The following is a 17,520-nucleotide window of genomic DNA, read 5'->3' on the forward strand; positions in this document are numbered from 1 at the left end:
GATTTGAAGCCAGCCTGGTCTACAAAGAGAAACACTGTCTTAAACCAAATCAAACCAACCAACCAACCAACCAACCAACCAACAAAAACAACAATAACAAACAAACAAACAACCACCCCAAACCAAAAACTAAAACTAAAACTAAAAATAAGACGTGTGGTGCTGTACATTTGTAATCCTAGAGCTGATGAGGGGAGAAGAGATCACTGGGCCTTGATGGCTGGCCAGCCTTACCATACTGGCAACCCGTAGGCCAGCAAAAGACCCTGTCTCCAAAAGCAAAATGGGGCCAACGAGGTAGCTCAACAGGTAAGGGTGCTTGCTGCCAAACATGATGACATTGGTTCGATTCCTGGAACCTACATGGTAGAAGGAACTGACTCCCACAAGCTGTCCTTTGACCTACATGCACATGGGCACACACACAAATTATAAAAAATAAAATAAGGACTGGCCACTCTCCCACACTCACCCTCCTTGTAGGCCTCGTTGATGGCCCGGATTTCAGCATTGGTCCGGGTGGCCAGGATTTCTATAAGAGTCTTTTCATCTGTGCCGGCTCCCTAGAAAGTCCACACAAAGGACATGTCAGCTGCAGTTCTGACCTTGAGTACCAGTATTCCCCCCATCGCATCCTCTAGTATGTATGCGGTACCTCCATAGCTTTCTTCAGCTGCTTAGCATCGTAATGGGCAGGTGGCATCATGAGCCCCAGAATCAGCCTTGCCAGGTCTCCCGAGATCTCCGACTTCAGGTCAGCCATTAAATCCTGCAAGGACAGAGCCACAGTCACGCTAGGCTCACATCTACTCAGAACTTGCCGCCATCTTTGACTGTGGCCCCATCAAGCCATCTCTCACATATCTATCTCACTTACCGATCACAAGGAACTGGGGGGAGAGAGTAAGCCAAGGCTAGAACATTCCAAGATGCTATGACCAGGTGTGTGTGGAAGTCTCATTACCATGAACACTCTGGTGCCCAAATGTACCGAGCCAGCAGTGACCAGCTGAGCTTCACTAGGGAGGTGTGACAACCTGAGACCCAGACTAGGGAGGAAAGACCCTTACCCGGCCAAAGTGAGATTTGAAGGTCTGCCGGATCTGCTGCCGCTGGGCGTTGCTCCGGTGGGTGACGATGTCGATGATGGTGGCTTCGTCAGTTCCTGGGTCACCAAAGCCACATGCCTCAGAGGAGGTTCTGTGGCTTCCTCCCCTCCCACAGAGTTCCCAACCATCCTTATCAGGATAAAGGCCTGGGTTGGAGGCCATAGGCTCCTGACCCTGGTGGGTGCTTTGCCCCAAGCTACTTGCTTTCTTTTGTCATGCCATTGGAGGGGATAAAAGTGCAACCAGAAAGGTGGCAGGCACTGGGTGGTGAGCTCCAGGTTGGCAGCTGGGGTGGCAATCAATGGGTTGGGTGTCAGAGGCCCTGAGTTCTAGTCTTGGCTCTGGCAATGGTTGCCTAGCTTGGGAAGGTTTCTTTTGCTTTTTGGGGCTGAGTTTCCACGTCTCTAACATGAGGAGGATTGAGGAACTACTGAGGGTTCCTCCCAACTCTTCTATCTCAGCACAATTAGTGACTATTTCCTTTGTCTTCAATTCCCTCTAAGCATAGCAGGTTGGCTGAAGGCACTGGAGCCCCACCCCCTGCCTTTCAGGTGAATGTTACCAACCTCAGGTCTGACACAGGAACTAACTTTCCTTTCTTTCTTTTTCCTTTTTGCTTTCTCTCTCTTCTGAGATAGGGTTTCTTGTGCATCCCTGGCTGCCTTGGAACTCACTCTGTAGATCTGGCTGGGTTTTAACTCAGAGATCTGCTGGGATGAATGGTGTGTGCCACCAATGCCTGGCGGGACCTAATTTTCAAAGAATTTGTCCCTGTAGTTTCACAGTGAGATCTGCCTGCCTCTGCCTCCTCAGTGCTGGGATGAATGGTGTGTGCCACCAATGCCTGGCAGGACCTAATTTTCAAAGAATTTGTCCCTGTAGTTTCACAGTTAGTTATAGAGACCCAGAAGGAGCAAGATCCCTTGGGAGTTGTTGCTGGGCAAATGGGAGGAAGAAAGACAACAGAATCCAAATCCCCATTCTCTTTCCCAGCAAGGGCTTTCCAAGCATGGGTCCAGTTGGGTGCAGGCAGCTGACCACCCACTCATATAGTGGCTCTTTTCATTGTCAGCAAACTCAGCCTGGAGGAGCCAACCATCAGGGTACTGTCACCCCAGCAGGGGGCTCTTGGGTCCTCATGTCAATGGACCTCATTTTACACACTGGAGTGAGACCCAGAGCTGATTAGAACTTGTCTAGAGTCATACTGAGGCAACACCCAAGACTTGATGACCAGTATTTTCTTCTGCACCAGGGTCCTGCTCAGAGGCTGGGAGACAGCTACCTTGGTGTTCAGGAAAGACTGCTGTCAAATTCATTTCAGACCCTCTTCTATCCTTCCCTCCCACCTGAGATGGAGGATATTCCCACAGAGTCCTCCTCATCCTGCAGAGCCTCGTTGGAGGCTTCAACTCCTGCCTGGACCCCTTTACTGCCAAACTTTCCTGTCTGCAGCCCAGAGGCCTTTTCTGGTTCTTGTCACTCTTACCAATTCCCTTCATGGCTTTCCGCAGGGCCTTAGCATCGGCATCAGGGTTGAAATCATTGGCCGCACACACAGTACCCTTCAGCTGTGAGGAGGAGAGAGAGGCTCAGCAGATGAGCGGAGGCCCGTGGGGAGCCAGGTCCAGAATGGAGCATGCAGAGTAAGTGGCAAGGGCTTTCCAGACTGAGGCCCAAGCTGGGCGGCCTGGGGAAGGAGGCACAGCAGACAAAGCCACACAGGGCTGAGAGAGCAGAGAGTCTTGAGCCTGGGGATAGGTGAGTGCTGGGCAAGGAAGGGGCAGCTCCTGTAATCGGACTTGGCTTTGTCCTAGCTCCAGAGGCTGAACATTCCGTTGGGGCCTCTCAGCATCCCACCCACCCTGCCCCAGGGCCCCGATGCCTGGTATAGCCATGGCTCCCCATAAGGAGGCCCAAAGACTCAGAAGCAGAAATGGTTTCCAGATTTTAGTCCTGACCCAATGACGTTCCTGCTGCTTTCCATATCTGCTATTTCTTTTTAATTTTGCTTAAGTGATTTTTGGGCTTTGCAGTTGTTTTATTCTGTTTGGAGACAGGGTCTCATTACGTTCTTCTGCCTGACCTGGAACTCATTATGTAGGCCTCAAACTCAGAGATCTGCCTGCCTCTACCTCCTTGAATGCTGGGACTAAAGTTCATCACCATGTCTGACCTTTGCTTAAACAGTTTTATTTAGAATAATCGGGCGGCGGGGGTGGGTGGGGTGTCTGACATGCTAAGCAACAGCTTCTGGATAGATCTATTTTGAAGTACGTTTAAATACTCATAAAAGGCAATTAAAAAAAAAAAAAAAAGACAGGATCTCATGTAGCCCAGGCAACTTCAAACTAAACTACATATAAGTAAAGGCTGTCCTTGAACTCCTGACCCTTCTGCCACTCCCTGCTAAGTGCTGAGATTACAGGCATGTGCCATCATACTGTGTGATCTTTGTCTTTTTGTTTGTTTGTTTTTTCCTTAACACAGAGTCTTACTATGTAGCCATGGTTAGCCTGAAACTCGCTACATAGGACTGCCAGGACTGCCATGTCTAACCCCCTCATTTGAAAGGTTCAGGCATAGAGGCCAGGGGGGAAGGTGAGGACCCAGCAGTATCTGGAGTAGTTTGCCAGGAGCCTGTGTTGAAACCTTTTGTCCTGTCTAGACTGGGCTCAAACTTATAGAGATCTGTCTGCCTCTGCCTCCTGAGTGCTGGGTTTAAAGGCATGCACCACCACACCTAGCCTTTTGTATATATGTATATCTCCTCTTATGCTAACAAGACCCTGACATATAATAGACATTTAAGAAGTATTATCAAATTAATAAATAGGTGAAAAAAAAATTTTCAGTGGTGGCAATTAAACCAAAAATCTTGTGTTTGCTAGGCAAATGCTCTACTACTGAGCTATATCCCTAGTTTTGTGATAAAAATAATTTTATACTTTATATACTATCACAAATTAGAAAAAATTATCCTATGTTATTAACAGATGCTCATTCATAAAAATGAATGTAATACTAGCCCCCACTTAAGTTAAAGGTCACCAAATTTAAGATGCTATTGCTTGCCAAAGCCACTGAGCTTTAGGCCAGCTCCCTCGGCTCTCGGTGTAAAAGGGCAGGCGCCTCGTATAAGCACAGATGTAGCACCAAGCTGATGTCTCTTTACTTATCAGAAAGGCTGGTGGAACGGAAAAGAAGTAGGTTTTCTGTGAGCTTGGGTGTCACTTAACACTTGGGGAGGCACTTCCATCGGCCAAGCCAAGCTCATTCCTCAGATAACCTGAGGTCTCCCTCAGTGGCAGCATTTGCCTTCAAATTTAGGGAAGAGTAGAACTTCAGTGTTCAAGAGCCTTTAGGCCACCAGGACTGCCATGTCTAACCCCCTCATTTGAAAGGTTCAGGCATAGAGGCCAGGGGGGAAGGTGAGGACCCAGCAGTATCTGGAGTAGTTTGCCAGGAGCCTGTGTTGAAACCTTTTGTCCTGTCCAGTGTGGACCCCCGGGTGTGACAGTGCTCAGGAGTAAACCCCGCCCCGAATCCTGCAGTAACAACAGTAGCAGGAGTGCCCTCTCTGCTCTCAGGATGCAAAGCCCAACTGCCAGGCCCAGGATGCAGAGGCCCTCATGGAACCTCGGGGCTCACTGGAGGAAGCCTTGTTAGTGGAGAGCAGGTAGAACACTCCCTGGGCTGTTAGGATGAACCAGTGCAGAGATCTGGAAGCTTCAGATATAAGATGCCGCAGCTCGGGTTGGCCACCAGAGGGCAGCTAGGGGCCAACCAGCGCACAGTGGAAAGGTGCAAGCAGAAGGGGAAGCCAGTGATTAGGAGGTCAAGCAGGAAGTGGGGAGGGTCTGACCTCGACTCGGGACACTGCACTAAGTTCCCACATCTGATAGGCCACCTGTGCTGCCTCCGGGAAGAACTGGCCAGCGGCACTGGAACAATGGAGGGGTTCGGGGAGAGGATAGGAGGGAATGTCATCATGGGCTACACCCCATACTTCTAGAACACTCTTATGCCAAATACACCACACACACACACACACACACACACACACACACACACACACACACACACACACACACACACACACACACACTAACACAGACCTGTTTGGCTTTGTTTCTTCTGTAGCATGAGTTCATCCGAGGACTTTCTAGTGCCATGATTCTTCTGGTTTCCCCTAAGCTCCCTCTAACCTATGCATTCAGTGGGGCTTTCCCTAGCAGCCTTGTTGGTCCAGGACCAAATAGGACCGTCCCTCAACCTCTTTGTTCATCACAGCAGCGTGACTCCTGTGCAAATCCCCTTTCAAATAAGCCAAGGGCAGGGCATGGCTGCTTCATTCCTTTACCTTTTTGCAAGGCACCAGGCCATGTGAGGGGCCAGTGTGTGTGGAGGGATTTCTGGCCTCTGTGGCAGTGAGCATAGTCAACAGGAAGCCCTTATGTTCCTTCCTTAACTGACTGTTGAACCCTGGAGAAGGGAGTCTAAGAACCCACCATGTCCTCGATATAAATTTGGCTGTGTCATGGCACAGTCACCTAGTTTAATATTCCAGGAAGGGTCCCTGTAGCTCATCTGCCACCTCATCTCTTTGCCAGGCTCTCCACAGAACACCATGGCAGTCATAGGAAGAAGCCATAGGAAGTCACAGGCCAATCCTCATCCCTAGGCTTTCTTATAGGTGGGCTTCCCAGACCTACTTTTCCTGGCTCCTTCCCCTGGGTCCTTCCCCTATCAGTTTTTGAAACAGGGTCTCACTACTCAGTCCTGGCTAGTCTGGAATTTGTTACATAGACCAGTCTGGACTCACAGAGATCTGCTTGGCTCTGGCGTGTGCCGCCATGCTCAGCTTAAGTCCCCTGAATTCTAATCCCTAGTCTAGACACCAGATCGACCTCCAAGTTCACAGAGCAGAGAGTTCCACATATAGTAGCCACACTCGTTCAGACACACAGTCCTCAAGACAACAGAGATTGGAATACTGAGGGTCACTTCCCCTCATTTGGCATTCCAGCCTCAAAAGAGACCCAGGCTCATGCAATTCACCCATCCACTGGGACAGGCGCTGGAAGAGTCAGGCCGTCTTTCCATCCTGGGGCCCGGAAGTCACTTACTCATCATCTCCTCCACACAGTTTCAGCAGAGCCTTCTTGTATTCACCGGAGGTATCATTCTGGGGAAAGAGAGGAGAAAAGGTGATCTCAAACACAGCCGTGGCTCTTCTTGGACAAGAAGGGGAGGCAGAACACTTATATCAGCCCCCCCCCCCTTTCTTCTGCCTGCAGTGGCTCAGACCCCCCACAGTGCATGGCTGGTCACTATCCAGCAACCAGCTCTCTGGGAAAGACAGGAAGGAACAAGTCTCTGGCGTGTGTTGTTTGCCACCTTTCTTGTGGTAGAAATACTTCCCAGTGATAACAACTGGTCGCCATGCTGACTTCACCAGACATGGAATTCTGAGATGCTTGCTATTTCCCCACGGCCCTGGCATTCCACTCTCCCAGGTAGAGCACTTCCATGGGAACCATTTCCTGGAAGTAGAATTCCATAAACACACCCACGGGAAAATGCTCAAAATCAAACAAATATTTGACTAAGCTGTATGTCAATAGAGTCGGCTTATCCCTTGACGCTTTGGAATGGACCTCAAAAGACAACGGCTGTGAGAAGTTCCCAGGTAAAGGCCCTGTGTAACAGCATCTTTGTTTATTCTAGATTTTCCCAAACTTATTCCCCCTTGGAATGTTCAGTGCATGACACCCATTTAAAAAAATCCTCTTTGGATATCATTCATGAATACAAACTAAATTTTTTTCCCCATTGGCTTATAAAATTATTACATCTGACAATCTCTTGGCAAGGCCTCATGGGATGGCCACCCCTGAGACAACATTAGTCACCCAGCAGGCTCCAGGGTTTTCTAATGCACATTTGTGTTCTTCAGTGAACTTCTCTGCAGATTGTGGATACCCACTGCCCTTGGGACAGCATCCTGGCCATTAACTCTATGTACAAGCCCTGCAGAATCCAGCCATGTCTTCTTTTTACTTCCTTACCCCCACCCCTACCCCCAAGACAGGGGTTCTCTGTGTAGCTCTGATAGATAGACAAATGTAAATAAAGAACTATCTATCTATCTATCTATCTATCTATCTATCTATCTATCTATCCATTCATCCATCCATCTATACTTGAGTGTTTGCCTACATATATTTATACTACCATGTGGTTGCAGTGCCTAGGGAGGACAGAAGAGGGCATTAGATTTTCTAGATCTGGAATTACAGATAGTTGTGAGCCCTCATATGGGTGCTGGGAACTGAACCTGGGTCCTCCGCTAGAACATCCGGTGCTTTTTAATAGCTGAGCCATCACTCCAGATTCTATGCCTTCCTTTGTCACCAGCTCCCCTGATGCTTGAACTTCCTTAAAAATGCACTATAGCAAGAGCTCTTCTAATACCCAAGACGCACATGCTGCTGTGTAGAGGCTCCCAAGACCTGGGTGGTGGTAGGGGTCTCTGCTCCCCACCCCTGCCACCCTTACCACCCTGAAGCCTGCTCACCTTGATCATGCTGTAGAGTGACTTCTCATACTTGGTCCGGAAGATCTCCCGGATGTCAAGCATATCCAGCTCGCTCCTGGAGACCATGATTCGGATCAGAGTGTTGTCTCGGGTCCCCAGGCCCTGGAAGACATGAAGGCATGAGGGACAGCAGTCAGCAATCAGCAGCAGGATTCGCCATGATCTCTGCTTTGGTTTCTGCCCTAACTTTCCTCAGTGATGGACTGTGTCAAAACTATGACACAATAAATTCTTTCCTCCCCTAAGTTGCTTTCGGACTGTCTCCTCCTCCTCTTCATTTTCCTCCTCCTTCTCTTCTTCTTCCCCTTCCTCTTCTTCTTGCCTTTTTTGTTATTTTGCCCCACCCTCATCCCCACAGCAACACAAATCAAACCAGAACAGCTCTTTCTGGCCACTGGACACCAAGGATTTGGTAAAATCCCAGCAGTCTGGAGGGAGTGGGCAGAGGATCCCTCCCTCAATCCTATTCCCACTAACTCACTGCTTACCTTCATGGCTTTGAACAACCTTTCAGCAAAATACTCCGGGGTGCTTCGGATGCACTTCACTGGACAAAAGGAGGGAAAGTGGAGAAGACAGAGTTGTCTCAGAAAGGGGAAGATGTGATCAACCAGGTTAACTCACTAACCTGCTCCCTCCCTCCCCTCCATTTCTAGCCCTGGGTGTGCTGGGAAGTGCTTTACAACTGCGATATATCCCACATCCTTTCATTGCTCTTTATTTTGAAAGAGTATTTACCAAATTTCCTAGGCTGGCCTCAGATTCACTCCCATAGCCAAGGTAGACCCATGAGTGTGCTACCAGTTGTTCCTAACTATTAGAGACCACCAAGTTCAAAGGCAGGAAGAATCTTGGCTTCTAATGGCCCTCAGCGTCAGAGTACCTCTAGTTTTAAATACAAGGGGGTAGAGAGGTGTGTGTATGTGTATTATATATATATATATATATATATATATATATATATATATATATATATATATATATNNATGAATGAATGAATGAGGGAGACCTCCAAGGTGATGATCATTATTCCAACCTGAGGTGGGCTTTTCTACCTTGTCACACAGGACAAGGACACCAGTGTCTAAGCTGAGTTCCTTTCCATTCCCAGGCTCGGTTACACTGCTTAACTGAGCCTCTGCCACCCACTTTTCTCTAACTCCACACCATGGAAATCCCTTCCATTCCTTTTACTTCTAGGATGCCATCCCAGACTCCTTTGCGCCCCCCAGTACATACCCACAGCCAACATCAGCTTCTCAAAGTCTCCAGACAGCTCCCCTCTGATACTGGCTTCAATGGGCTTCCCTGTGGTCTTCAGATACTCATCAAACACTGAGGGGGGCAGACAGACATGACAGCTAACAGCATTGCCATAGCAACAACAAAAGAACAAGAGACATTCGAAGGGGATGGCACAATAGCCAAGAATCAAACAGCTAACAGGAGGCTGAGGCTGGCACTTTGGTGCGGTGGCTGGGAGGTGACAGTTGTGTGTTATGTGCTGTGCAGAACTTTATCTTGAGACAGGGCTCGTACTGTCTGGATAACAACTTGGTAAGCAACCTCATAACACACACCAGGGATAGCATTTGGTTTGGAGATGAATTGGCACCCGTGCATCACTAGCCAAAAAGGAAAAGAGAAAAAGGTTCTCAGAGTCGCCTGGGGAGGTTTTAAGGAGCTCACCCAGTCGTAGGTGCTGTTTGCTGCGGTTTCCCAAGATGTAGATGAACTGGGCCTCATCTGTTCCCCATTTCAGTTCCCCTGCCTCATACAGGTCCTGAGAAGGAAGAAGTGAATGAGACTAAGAGCAAGGACAGACCTGGGAGGACAGGACACACTAGCTAAGCCACACAAAGCAGCTGTCTGGTTCTGAACACAGCTGTTACTGGGGACCTCTTGACCTTTGTACATTTCCATCTTCCTTTCTCTGGAAGCTCCCACTCAACTTTAATAGCCCAGACTTGACATTCCCTTTTCTTCCCAAAATATCCTGTGGTCTGTGAGATGAGCACTCTTTCTTTCTCTTCCTTTCCAAAGCTACCATAGTTCTCTCTCTCATTCTCTCTCTCTCTCTCTCTCTCTCTCTCTCTCTCTCTCTGTGTTTATCTGTCTGTGTATGTGTGTGTGTGTAGGGGGATAGGGAGTATTGTTCCTCTGGAACTGTCTACCTTGGTTTTACCCCAAATTGCTTATCACTATTTCCCCCCAAAACACTTGCTGACTTAACACACTGCATACCTCCTCTGAAAGAAACCTAAGTCTTTTTTCTGATGTAGCCCTATAAAAACCACACAGTGATTCATGTATTCCCAAGGCCCCTGACCTCTTCCCTCCCATAAGGCTCCTGGCTGGGCCTTGGAGACCTCCATCAGCAACACTTACCTGGACATCCTGCTGGACCAAGTCCTCACTTACAACATCGTCATTCTCCCGGGTACCCTGGATGGAAAGACAAGGGAATGTGTATTTCCAATGTAGGAAGCCAGGGGGAGACCCAGGAGCATGACTGAATCAGGAGAAATGCTTTTGTAGAGAGTTGTAGGGAACCCTTCTCTGACCAAATAGGAGTCCTAGGAATGACGAGGGTCCTTCTGGTACCTCCATCCCAGAGCAGCAAGCAAAAGCACCGTACTTTGAAGGCAGAATTCTAGATGGCCAGGACACACAATAATGCCCAAGGATGGTCATACTATGTAGCCTTAGCTGACCCAGAACTCACTACATAGACCAAGTTGACTCAGAACTTACAGATCCTTCTGCCTCTACCTCTCAGGAGCTGGAATTCCAGGCATATAATCATGTCCAGCCTAGAACTGCACATCTGTATGCTAATATTAGGGTCTCCCATTACCCTGAATTTACCCATGAGGATCTGGGACTTGGAGACTAAGGTCCGAACTCCCATGCTGAGAAAAAGCAATCGCCCTGATTCTTTTATTGCACTGCCTAGGCCCTGGGCCCCACCCAACAGAGGTAGCTTAGCAACAGGAAAGTGCTGGAAGGGAACTGGGCTAGCCATCTTGGGCTTTACTCCCACCAACATCAGGTCTGCAGCAAGTCTCTCCCTCTGATATTGTGTGTCTTAGGGTCTCAAAGCCCACAACTCTCTTGGGGACTGTGGCAGAGCCAGCACGTCTACAGTTAGTGCCACATCACTGTTACTTTTGAGATGTGGCGACAACATCACTGACTTCAAGATGCAGGGCAGGGATCTCCTCTCCAGAACACATGGCTTCAAAAAAGGGGACAAATGTCACATTCCCCAAATTCTGGTAACTCCCTGGCTGGTTAAGGTTAACATGGAGTGTTGGTTGTTATGGAGACAAGAGGAGGCAAACTGGAGAAACACAGTAGTCATTGGGGGAGGGGAATGGTAAGAGTGGCAAGGGACAGAGTGGCTGTCTGACTCATGTGCAAAGCTTCAGATGGTTTGCACCTTGGGGCTGGATTTCAGTCACAGTGCTTGTCCCCCTTAGTTCCTGTGGTCACAGACTTCCATAGGCTCAAGCAGACAGAGGACAGAGCAGGTCAGGCATGGGGGGGGGGGAAGGCAGCGTGTCTTGATATAACGCTGCAGGCCTGATATAACAAAAAGTTTCTACAAATCAAAAGCATCCAGAAACCTGGCTTTTGAGTAGAATCTTTCCACTTCTGAGTATTAATAATTAACATGAAGTTGCTCTTTGCTTTAAGATTTTAATCACACATGTATGATTATGGCTGTATGTATGCATACATGCACATGAGCGTAGATAAACGCAGAGATCAGAAGAGGGTGTCCTGTCAGATCCCCTGAAGCTGGAGTTCCAGGGTGCTGGGAACCAAACCCAGGTCCTCTTGAAGAACAGCAAGCACTCTTAGCCACTGAGCCATCTCTCTAGCCCTGCTGTTTTGTGTTTTGAGTTCTCATGTAGCCCTTCTTGAGTTCATCTTCTTGCCTCTACCCACCCAGTGCTGGCATTATAGACACACACCACTACGTCTGGCTGTTTTAATGTAGAAAAATTAAAGAAAAAGCAATCCAATATGGCAGGCCAGATTCGGCCATGGTGGCATCATTTGGAGAGCCTAGGGTGGGTCAGGGAATCAGAGCTTGGCTGGGGGTGGGTGGAGCAGGCAGGTCCCTGTGTATGCCTGAAGAAGTGGCCACAGAAGGGAGGCAGGGTGCCTGAGGATGGGGAAGGAGGCTATAGGTGAGGCATTTGAGTTCCTGTAGGGCACAAGCCTGTGTGAAGCAGGATGTTGGGACAAGGGCAGACCAATAGACAGAGCCTGGGCTTGAGAGTGGTCTGGAGGAGGAAACAAATGTGGACAGATGGTGAAGGAGGCACGACCTAGAGATGGCCTTTACATCCTGCAGCCCTCCTAGGCCACCTGTTTGAAAAGCAGTGAAAGCAGCCTGTGGCTCACATCTGAGAGAGCTGCAGAAAAGGGCCTCAGACTGCACACAGACCTACCTGGAGCAGTACCACCAGCATCTTCTGAAAGTGGCCGGAAGTGTCTCCAATGATGTCAGACTCCAGGTCTCGCTCGTAGGCTGTGGAAGGAACATAGGGGCTCTAGTCTCATTACCCCAAACCTTCAGGTCCAGAACAGGTCTTTTGTCCCACCACCTTTGTATGATCAGCTATGGTTATAAACCCCAATCCAAGCTACATGACTGCCAAGCCACAGCAAGATCCAAGCATCTTTTTACAGCTGTGGACACTGTGACACTATGAAGTAGACACCACTTCTGTCACTTTGTACATCTTACTGCATCATCACCATCGCCTGGACAGAGGGTTCTTCTACCCACAGTGACAAAGCAACTGTCATAAAGTCCGTATCTGATTGCCATACCCCTGACTCGTCACTGGACTCTGAGTAACCTCACCTCTCTTTTGGCTACAAAGCCCTCCCTGATGCTAACCTCCCCTCGACCTCTCCAGCCTCATCTGGGCCACCTAACTCACTTCCACATAGGAGTCTTTATACTGTTGTTCCCTCTGCCGGAAGAGTCATCTATCACCAAGTTCTCCTTACAGCAAACTCCTCACTTCCTCCTAAGACAGGTTATCTCTGATATAGGGCCTCTCTTGGGAAAGTCTGGTTCTTGTTTATTTCTTTTGTAAAATCTGATCTCTGTGTGTCATTGTTCCTTTGCTCTGAGGTTCGTTATTTTATGAGACCACGAGTTCCAGCTGGCAGAGGCTACACTATTTCTATCTCCTGAGAACCTGCATACTGTCCAGCACAGAACAGTTACTTAGACAGAAGGGCAGTGGGTAGACAGAGGGATATGTGGATGGATAGGTAGGTGGATATAGATGAGTGGATGGATAGATGAGTGAGTGAATAGGTAGACAGGAAGATAGATGGGTGTTGGATGGATGGACGGTAGATAAATGGGTGGGTAGATGGTGGATGGATGGAAGGATGGGTGGATGGATGGATGGGTAAGTGGAGAGATGGATGATGGGAGATGGACATTGGATGGGTGAGTAGATGGTGAGTGGAAAGATGATGGGTGAGCGTATGAGAAGATGGATGGATGTTGGGTGGACGGATGATGGATGGTAGTGTGATAGATGGATGGAAGGATGGGTAGATAGATAGATGAGTGGGTGGATAACAGATGGTTAAAGGGGTGGATAGGTCAGAAGGAAGATGGATGGTTCATTAATCTTGGTGTCCCCATCCTTCCAGTCTGACTCCTTCCCACCATCTCACCGTCTTTGTATGCGGCCACCAGCTGGTGCATCTGCTCATTGGTCCGGGAAGCCAAAATTTCAATGAGGCACTTCTCATCTGTGCCAATGCCCTGCAGGAGAGAAGAGACATATAGGGCAGAATGAGAACCCCTTAGCCACAGGAGACCCTAGAATAGCCTGGGCTGTGACACCTCCTGTACTCATGGTGTCTTTGGCTCAGCTCGGAGGCATCATTTGGGAGACGCCATGCTAAGACTCAAGGCATGGGTTCTAGACCCAGTTGTACAGAAACTGTCATGACTTCTCATTAAGAAATGCAACCTTGGGACTAGGGATGTGGTTCAGTTGATATAATGCTTGCCTGGCACACAATAAGACCCTGGGTTTGACCTAGCGCTGCATAAATCTAGGCATAGTAGATCTATACCTCTAGTCCCAGTACTTGGGAGATAGAGGTGGAAGGTTTAGGACTTGAAGGCCAGCCTGGGCTACATGATTCTCTGAGTCCATAAATAAATAAAAATAAAACAAATCAATATAGTCCTGAATTTTCTTCCTCCTACAATCACAACCGAAAGTAAGATGGGCTGTTGGCAACTTTAGTGGAACCACCTGAGGAGATTGTGGTAGGTTTGGCACTCCTGCCTTGTCAGCCCAAATCCTCACAGCCTGACGGGAAACGAGAACCTTGAATGTGAACTGCCAGAGTTCCATCTACAGAGGACATGGTGTTCATTAAGTGGAACTGAGTGATCTTTAAATGACTTTCCCAAGTTACCCATCCAATGGAGGAAACATGCCAGGGCTTTGTACATAAAATGAACATTTATAAAACTTTCAGCAACAATGACTTCATCTTTCTGGCCACGATTTTCTCATCTATTCAGTGGGAAAGCTCTTTGTTGCTTTGCCAAGTTCTAAGGCAGACTGAGAAGGCAATAACTTCTCACATGGCCAAGTGTATCCACTCATGATTGAATCTATGGGTCATATGGTATTCAATGATGGCAGAGACAATAGGCTTTATAAACTGTAAAGTGCCAGGTACAATCAAGGGCTTTTGTGTGCACATTTAGGGTTCTAGGGATGAAATTCAGAGCTTCCCCGTGCAAGCAGGCACTCTACCACTGAGTCATACACTCTAAATCAGGGGCTTTGTGTGCAGAGGTCAACTTTAGGTGTCTTCTTTAAGACCTTATTTTTATAAACAGGGTCTCTTACTAAACCCAGAGCTTGCTCTTCTGGTTAGATGGATTGACCAGTAGCTCCTGGGAATCACCCTGACCTCTTCCCTATAACAGTGAGGTTACAGGTGTCTGGTTTTTACATGAGTGGGGAGAATTTGAACTCAGGTCCTCATGCTTGCAAGAGCAAGAACTTACCACTGAGCTATCTCTCCAGTGCCCCACTCCCTACCTTTTAACCCTTTTGGTCTCAAACTCATCATCCTTCTGCCTTCTCTCCCTAGTGCTGCGATTACAAACCTGCACAACCACACCTATCCCTAGAAAGCATCCCTCTGCCTTAAGCAGGCAAGTCTTGTCGTACATGAATACACAGCCTCCAGCCTGGAATGCCCTTTGTACTCTTACCCACCAAAGCCTCTTAGACCCAGGGCCTTGCAGTGAGTTTGTATTGCACCCTCAGCTTATGGTATGTTGGGCGGCATTTGTCTCCATGTCTCTACTTTCTCAGGACTATAATCCCTGGTATGGGGATCAGGACCTAGGCCCCATTTTACAGGGTCTACTTTCCCCTAACAGCTGTCCACATCTGCCAAGCTGGAAAAGACTAGGAAACCCCTCTGGGACAGGACACACTTGCTGGGTAGCTGGGGCTGATCACAAGCTTGTGGCAAAGCCTAGAACCTTCCCACTACTCACATCTGCACATGAGTACAGACTTAGACCCATGCTTCTTACCGAGATGGCGTCTTTAATCTCTTTGGCGTCACAATAGGCCAGTGGCCTCATCAGGTTCACTATCAGCCGCTCGAACTTCCCCGTCAACTCATACTTCAAGTCTTCTATGAGGTCCTGGGGGCAGCAAGCACCATGGTAAGAACAAGTGATAAGTGTGTGCTTTCTCTGCCCGGTCCAAGGCTTAGTCACTTTACTGAATCCAGCTCTTGGGAGAAGACATTAGTATCATCTCTTAGAGAAGACTCTGCACCAGCGGTTCTCAACCTTCTAACGCTACGACCCTTTAATACAGTTCTTCATATTATGGTGACTCCCAGCCACAAAATTATTTTCACTGCTGTTTCATAACTGTAATTTTGCTACTGTTATGAATCAGAACATCTATATTTTTGGAGATAGAGGTTTGCCAAAGGGGTCGAGACCCCACAGGTGGAGAACCACTGCTCTAGAGATTTCAGGCCTCTGCCCCAAGTCATGCAGCTAGCAAGTGGGCTGTGCAGGTTCAAGCCCTCCGCAGTGCCCATTCCTACCACTGTCTGTCTCTCCCAGGATCTGGGAGTGTAGAGAGCGAGCGACAGATGTGCTTTCTCAGTGCGTTTCTAACACCCACACAGTGGCCTGTACAAGTGCTCACAGCGTGTGAGACTAGAGGAGGAAGAAGAACAAGCATGAAGGCAGAGCTGGACAGGAAGCGACGTTTCCCTCCCCCAGATGGCTTACCTTGCCATACAGGGACTTGTAACTCTGGCAGATCTCCTGCCTCTGCTTGTTGCTGCGGGAAGTGATCAGCTCCAGTATGGACTCCTTGTCACTGCCTACAAGAGTTGAGGACATCTTTCGTTAGAGACTAAGACAACGGTTCAGACTCCTGTGTTCATGTACTTTCAAAATGTCCTTTTGTTTGTTTTCAGCTAAAGCTCCTTGATGCAAGTGGAGCATGCTCAGAGGTATCTACAGCAAGCATGTTTGGGACTGTACCTTTAACATGAGCATGATCAGGAACGGGATCAGGAATGGGACTATGGCTATGTGGAACTGAGCAGGCAAGCATTATAGTCTCCGAGCCTAGTTTGCTCAGCAAGGCTTGCAAGTGTCTCTCTTGCCTGCTGCAGGTAAATGAACCTTCCTCCGCTCATGCTTCCACTGTGCCTATCTCGACTTTTACTCAATAAGATGCAAGCTGACTGCATTCCATTACACTGTCATCCTCCCCAGCCCGCCTCCAGGAATTCCCCCATGGCTGCTTTCCTGAACAGGCAGAGGCCTTACAGCTCCTGCAGGTATTAGCAGAAGTTTTCTGAGCTCAACGAGGGATAGCAGTGATTCTCAACCTGTGGGTTGAGACCCCCCACAGGATCACAGATCAGATATTTACATCACAGTACGTTACAGTAGCAAAATTAAAGTTATGACATAATGACAAATCAATCTCATTGTTGGCAGTCACCATAACACGAGGGACTGTGTTAACAGGGTCACAGCACTAGAAAGGTTGAGAATCACTGGTCTAAAGGAACCTATAAGTCCCCGCAGAGAGGGGTCACTGCATTCACAACACCCGAGCTCACAGTAGTCCCTGATGGAGCTCTCTGTGGCACAAATACAGAAACCAAGGCACAGAGACAGGTAAGGGTTGTCACAAGCCTCATGATACACTTGACTTAGAAAAACCTAGATACCTTAACAGCCAGCATAAATGCAGACAAGCAAGGGTAGCAATAAGCACACATTCAGGCCAGTGGTCACCCTGAAGAAAGGAGCCACTGGAAGGGTGGCTCAGGCCCAGTCCCTAAGCTCAGGTCTGCTATGGGGAAGGCTTCAGTATTCTTTATCTCTCTCCAGTGGTTTGACATATTTTATTGTAAATTTCTAAAATATAAAAAAGGAGGGAAAAAATTTAAACAAGCTAGTCACATAGCTCAGAAGCAGGGCATTTAATCGAGCATGCGTGAGGTCCTGGGTCCAATCCCTAGCAACTGGAACAAAACAAGACAAAACTACATTGCAACATTCCAGGCCCCTCCCCCACCCATAGCAGCTGAGTAGCTTTCCACGGAAAAGAGATGATCTCTCAAGGATGGTGGAGGAAGTCTCTCAAGATTTAGAAGCTGGGGATGGGAAGTGGAGGGGGTGTGTGAGGGGAGGGGCAGCTTGCTGAAGAGATGGCTCAGCAATTAAGAGCACTGTCT

The 17,520-nt window shown here is 48.4% G+C and overlaps 1 protein-coding gene across 2 annotated transcripts in view; it reads right to left on the bottom strand.

Annotated features, from left to right (window-relative positions):
- Positions 1-17,520, bottom strand: part of Anxa6 (annexin A6) — a 52,977-nt gene that overhangs the window by 14,796 nt on the left and 20,661 nt on the right. For both annotated transcript variants that reach the window (XM_021175547.1, XM_021175546.1), the window contains exons 4-18: positions 16,052-16,146; positions 15,332-15,445; positions 13,429-13,519; positions 12,174-12,253; positions 10,099-10,155; positions 9,400-9,493; positions 8,950-9,045; positions 8,199-8,257; positions 7,690-7,812; positions 6,239-6,297; positions 4,975-5,053; positions 2,599-2,680; positions 1,071-1,165; positions 656-769; positions 473-563 (exon numbers count right to left, since the gene is read on the bottom strand). In XM_021175547.1, coding sequence (XP_021031206.1) covers positions 473-563; positions 656-769; positions 1,071-1,165; positions 2,599-2,680; positions 4,975-5,053; positions 6,239-6,297; positions 7,690-7,812; positions 8,199-8,257; positions 8,950-9,045; positions 9,400-9,493; positions 10,099-10,155; positions 12,174-12,253; positions 13,429-13,519; positions 15,332-15,445; positions 16,052-16,146 — 1,329 coding nt within the window. The remainder of the gene's footprint in view (positions 1-472; positions 564-655; positions 770-1,070; positions 1,166-2,598; positions 2,681-4,974; positions 5,054-6,238; positions 6,298-7,689; positions 7,813-8,198; positions 8,258-8,949; positions 9,046-9,399; positions 9,494-10,098; positions 10,156-12,173; positions 12,254-13,428; positions 13,520-15,331; positions 15,446-16,051; positions 16,147-17,520) is intronic.

The sequence above is a fragment of the Mus caroli genome, chromosome 11 (assembly GCF_900094665.2).
Source record: "Mus caroli chromosome 11, CAROLI_EIJ_v1.1, whole genome shotgun sequence".
NCBI classification, from domain to species: domain Eukaryota; kingdom Metazoa; phylum Chordata; class Mammalia; order Rodentia; family Muridae; genus Mus; species Mus caroli.